The 5,929-nt window shown below is 32.5% G+C and overlaps 1 protein-coding gene across 1 annotated transcript; it reads left to right on the top strand.

Moving 5' to 3' along the window:
* The first annotated feature begins 2,842 nt into the window (after positions 1-2,842).
* On the top strand, positions 2,843-5,398 carry LOC102599319 (protein STAY-GREEN, chloroplastic-like). Its single transcript, XM_006358786.2, has 4 exons — positions 2,843-3,141; positions 3,235-3,408; positions 4,433-4,600; positions 4,757-5,398. Exons 1-4 carry the CDS (start codon positions 3,025-3,027, stop codon positions 5,114-5,116), a joined length of 819 nt encoding a protein of 272 aa, XP_006358848.1. The 5' UTR covers positions 2,843-3,024; the 3' UTR covers positions 5,117-5,398.
* The last annotated feature ends 531 nt before the right edge of the window (positions 5,399-5,929 follow it).

Below are 5,929 nucleotides of genomic sequence, written 5' to 3'. Positions count from 1 at the left end.
ACTAAAAATCTAAGATATTGCTGTGAATTTTCATTTTCAAAAGTGTCATGAATTTTTTATTTAAAAAACACGTGTACTGAATTTCAAAATTTGGCTATTTTTCATCAATAACTTTTGAATTTGGGTCTAGGAAAATGACTTATCTTTGAATTCAATAGCGTGTTTAATGAGGAGAATGAGTAGATAAAATTATTTGGAGCAAAAAATAGATGATTTTATTTTGTATAAAATATAAATATCTAGGATTAATTTAAAATTTTAAAAGAACTCAACATCTTTATTTTAGACCCCCACCCCCACACAGTTTTTTTTAATCCCCTTTTAGATTTTGAATTTTTGTGCTGAAAAATAATCTATTAGCACTCATGATTTGAATTTCTCTCTTTATTTTCTAAATATATTTAGATTAATTTTGAAATCTCCATTCCTCCTATCTTTTATGAAATGTTTGATTACTAATTTGAAATATTCGTAATAGTTTGAATATAAAAACTATGTGAAATTTCATATACTTTTGAACTATCTAAAATGAAGTATATATATTCTTGAACTATCTGAATGAGAGAGGAAGATATTAATTTAAAGGAGCGGATGTTTTAGCCTCGTCGAGCTGTCTAAGTAGACAACATGTAGCTAGGCAATCTTTCATATGCCAAGTAATATCTAATTGCAATCCGTTTTATGGTCCTTAAATTAAACAAGAGGGTTATATTTTATATTTAAAAAAAAAAAAAAAAGAGAATATATGTGCTTAATTTCAGATAATTCAAGAGTAATTTTGATTCTTTTTCGATATCTATTTCAAAATTATATGAATTCATTACACTTAACTAGGGGCGGAGCTATAGCCACCATAGATTGACCAGCTCGTCAGAAAATTACGTTGTATATATATGTCAAATTCTCCATTTAAAGGATATATATTTAAAGTTGGACACCCTTGATGACGCAGTGGTAATGAGTGTCCATTTGAATTAAAATAGTTCTGGGGTTAGAACCCTAAATAGCAAGTGGTAATGAGTGTCCATTTGGGGTTCGAACCCAGAAATCCTTCATTCAAATGGACACCCATTACCACTGCACCAAAGACCCAACTCTAAATATATATATATATATATATCTTTTAAATACAGAATTTGACGTAATTTTTCGATAAAGGGCGTCTAATTGGACACCTTGGGTGGCTATAGCTCTGCCTTTGCAAATAGCACAATTTTATTTTATTTTAGTTTTATTTTGATAGTCACATACCATTATTTTTGAAAACCTTTGATAAATTTTTTGGCTCTACCACTGCACTTAACCAATGGCAAAGTGACAAATGCAACAGCTGAATGATGTGCCAACCAAACTCCAGGCTATGTAGAACCCACGTAGCCAAGCCAAGACGTTTTCAACCTCTTAATTTTGGCAACAAAACTGTTTGACTCCACAATCTTGCTAATATTCTTTTCGTTTCGATTTATTTTAATTAATTAATTCAATGACAAAATTAGGCATTTTTGTCCGGCCTTGAATAATGAGTGGGGTTTTATGTTCGTCAGATAATTATATTTACATGGAATTACATTTGAACATTAGTTAGACAAGTTGTCATCTATACCGATTCAGACCAAATTCTTTTTGTCGGACGTGAAGAAATTTCTAAGAATTATCTTAGAGTTAGACCACTCTACAAAATCTCTTTTAACGGCTGCTCTATGCTTGTCGGTATCTTGACTCTCTCTTTTTAAATACTTCCCATCAAATAAGATTAGTTGGTTTAGTGCATGTATTAACAAATCTAATCACGTTTAAATTTTTAAAATCTGCTTATTTTAATTTCTATATTTTTCTTGTACCCTTCTATCATCTTTCTCTTAATGTTTTCTGGTCATTTTACTTAGCTACTGTAATTTGCTAGTCTTTTTTGCAATTAATTACTGAAATAATTAATTATCTCCTGCTTTTTTTTTTTTTTTTCATTTATGAGAACCTAAACTAAATATCATTAAAGAAAGCGACTACACACTAATTAACGTCCATGAAGAAAAAAAACCCTACTACTACGTTCCCGCTTTTTTTTTTTTTTTTTTCATTTATGAGAACCTAAACTAAATATCATTAAAGAAAGCGACTACACACTAATTAACGTCCATGAAGAAAAAAAACCCTACTACTACGTGTTTATACCTAAATCAGCCAACACAAAACCCCTTGATAAATCTTATATCCAACTTTATTTATAACGATGGTGTCTGGATCAATTTACGCACATCTTAGCTTATTTTTGAAAACACTTGTTACCTCTCATCAACATAAAAAATAGAGTAACTTTGTCTCGCTAAGCTTAAAAATCATCTTATATTTTTATATCTATGAAAGATCTTATAATTCTCAACCATTTTATTAACCACCAACCGCGATTAGGTGCAAAAATTGTACCAAACAGACAGAGAAAAGTATACATCACAACATGGAAGGTGGTATAAGCAAACTTCACCAACACCTCACATTACAATTTCTTCTAATTTCAATACCAATACGCAATTCCTACTTTTGTCACTTTCTGGCCTTTTCCACATCTCTCTGATGACTTTTATTTTCTCTCACACAGTCGCACACAAAGTATTAGTACACGTACCATAATGTTGTGCATTGGACGAAGTTGTTCCTGGTCTCAAATTTCGAGCTTAAAGTATGAAAAAAATCCTTAACAGGAAGAGTCTTCCTCCGAATGAGGTACTATGCAGATCCGGATTAATCAGACTCCAATACGAGTACCGAGATGAGGAAAAAAAAAAAATAAATAAATAAATTAGTACACGTAATGAATTGCCAATCTTCAAAGTCACTAAAGCTTAAAGCAAAAGAAACTAAATAAAATTCTTCCCAACTCTCTCTGCCGACTTTTATCAAACACCTAACGTGCAATACTTTTATATACTTAACATTCAACAAGATTGTTTTTTTAGTGGAATTTTCCAGTAATATTGGAACTCCAAGATTCAAGGAGTTTTGGGTACCCAATTTCTTGTTGAAAAAATGGGAACTTTGACTGCTTCTCTAGTGGTTCCATCTAAGCTCAACAATGAAAAACAGAGCTCTATTTTTGTATACAAAACTAGAAGAAAATCCAAGAAGAATCAATCCATAGTACCTGTAATTAATTTTCACTATCTTTTTTTTAGCTTCTTCTATTGGTTTGATAGTGTTTACTTAAATAGTTTTTATTTGTTTGTTGAATGAAAATAGGTGGCAAGGTTATTTGGGCCAGCTATATTTGAAGCTTCAAAGTTGAAGGTGCTTTTTTTGGGAGTTGATGAGGAAAAGCATCCAGGAAAGTTGCCAAGAACATATACACTGACTCATAGTGATATTACTTCTAAACTTACTTTGGCTATCTCTCAAACCATCAATAACTCTCAGGTAATCAAATATTTCTCTTTATAACTTTGATGACATATATTATTCTATGTCTTCATGATGCTGAGAAATAGTCGAGGGTATATCAAAAACAATCTCTCTATCCTCGTAAGGTAGGGTTAAGGCTGTGTAAACACCACTTTCTTCCTACTCTAGCCCTTTAATTTAAATTTTGGATTTATTTCTCAGATGGTCATTCAAATAATAGTTATTATCTCATAAAATTATTTTTCTTGTCGATTCCAATTTCTTTGCAAAGAAAGTTAATAAGATAATAACTGAGAAATCAACTCTTTAAATTTGGTGGCAATAAGACTATGGAGTTCCTCGATTAGTTGATCATTCTTCTTGATTCCAATTTCCTTTGGTAAAAAAGTGACTTTATGAGATAAAAGTTATTTAATTGAATGACTGTTTGAAAAATCAGCTCTTTAAATTTGGTGGCAATAAGAATATGGAGGTCCTTGATTAGTTGATCGTTCTTCTAGATTCCAATTTCCTTCAGCAAAGAAAATGATTTGATGAGATAATAATTATTAGTTGAATAACCATTTGAGAAATCAACTCTTTAAATTTGGTGGCAATAAGAATATGGGATCCTTGATTAGTTGATCATCATCCATTGCTGATTCGGAGTAGAGGCAAATTCAAGATTTGATCTTTATGAGTTTTGAATTTTAGGACAGCGAACTCAAGTACTAGTAACTTGGAATTTGAATTTGATTCTTGTACATATTTAATGAATCTCTTAACATAGGGTCTGGGCCAAAACTACTAAGATAATGGATCTGTGCCCTCTACTGTTCTCGACTTAAATACTATTATCTACAGCAATATCAAGCCCATGACACGTGTCGAAATCCCACATATCACATGCTATGCTATTACCACTAGAATTATTAGCCGCATATTCATTTAGAGAAGTTCGAAAATATGTTTTTTTAAATCTTGAATCTGCCTCTACATCGTTTCTCTACCTAATAGAACTTCTGTTGAGAAAAGTGGAAATTGTGTGTTTGATTTGCAGTTGCAAGGTTGGTATAATAGACTTCAAAGAGATGAAGTTGTTGCAGAATGGAAGAAAGTTAAAGGGAAGATGTCACTTCATGTCCATTGCCACATTAGTGGAGGCCATTTTATGTTAGACTTATTTGCTAGACTCAGAAACTATATCTTCTGCAAAGAACTCCCTGTGGTGAGTTCATAATAAACTGTTACTATATCTTCCAAAACTGTTATTGGTCCTGTGTCAGATACTTCAAAAATGCATTACTTTTGGAGGACCAAACACGCACCATATTTTCATAAATTGGGTGTTTTTTTGTATCTTATTTCATTGCATGTGCATTAGGTTCTGAAGGCTTTTGTTCATGGAGATGAGAATTTACTAAAGAATTATCCAGAGTTACAAGAAGCTTTAGTTTGGGTATATTTTCATTCAAACATTCAAGAATTCAACAAAGTAGAATGTTGGGGTCCACTCAAAGATGCAACCTCCCCCTCATCTTCTTCTAGTGGGGTAGGTGGGGTGAAGAGTACAAGTTTTACAAGCAATAGCAACAACAAGTGGGAGTTACCAAAACCTTGTGAAGAGGCTTGTGCATGTTGCTTTCCCCCAATGAGTGTTATGCCTTGGCCTTCTTCAAATCTTGATGGGATAGGTGAGGAAAATGGGACCATCCAACAAGGCTTGCAAGAGCAGCAAAGTTGAAAAATGAGATAGTGATTATGTTTGGTTTATTATGTGATTTGATGTAATTAATTATTTAATTATAGGGTTTGTGGAAGCAGCATTATTTGTTTGCTTGAAATGTAAATAAGAATTCAGAAGTCATGATTAAAGATAAGAACATTAAGTTTAGGATGGTGATACATAACTAGACAATTATTGTAAGTTGGGTTGTGCCTATATCGTTAAGTTTTTTTCATGATTTTGTCTTTGTTGTCTCTGCCTAAAAATCAACACTTGCACATGATGGAAATGTGCATCTAACTGTGTTTGCCAATCCACAAGAGAAAGCCTTTATTTGGACCATTTTTCGAATTATGTGTGTCATCTTTGCACAGAAATCATGTTATTCTTTAATCATGGCTGTTCTTGATCCAACTGTGAATTCGGGCCCTCGAGAATCCGTGTACTGCCATAGGAGAGCATTCCTTGAATGGATAAACTCCAGTATCATTCTATTTTTACCTAATATCTCTGAAAAAGTAATTAGACAGGACACCAAGAATATTTCCATTACTCTTTTCCTTTTTTTACTTTGTAGAAGGTAGAGTGGCTCCACATATCTTCCATTGTCATTGCTCATATGCTGAGTCCGGAGCCTAAAGGGCAAAAAAAATGGTCAAAAATTTCAAAAGGGCACGTCACTTTTTATTTTAGCCAAAAGGGCAAAATCGCTGCGTCAGCAGCGATTTTCCTCTGACAAAATGACAAAATCGCTGCCCTAGCAGCGATTTCGTCTAAAAAATTTTTTTATTTTTTTTTATTAAAAATCGCTGCCACAGCAGCGATTTTGTA

The sequence above is a fragment of the Solanum tuberosum genome, unplaced genomic scaffold (genome assembly GCF_000226075.1).
Source record: "Solanum tuberosum cultivar DM 1-3 516 R44 unplaced genomic scaffold, SolTub_3.0 scf00281, whole genome shotgun sequence".
Taxonomy (NCBI): domain Eukaryota; kingdom Viridiplantae; phylum Streptophyta; class Magnoliopsida; order Solanales; family Solanaceae; genus Solanum; species Solanum tuberosum.
The sequence above is the reverse complement of the archived record's forward strand: the minus strand, read 5'-3'. Positions and strand labels throughout refer to the sequence as shown.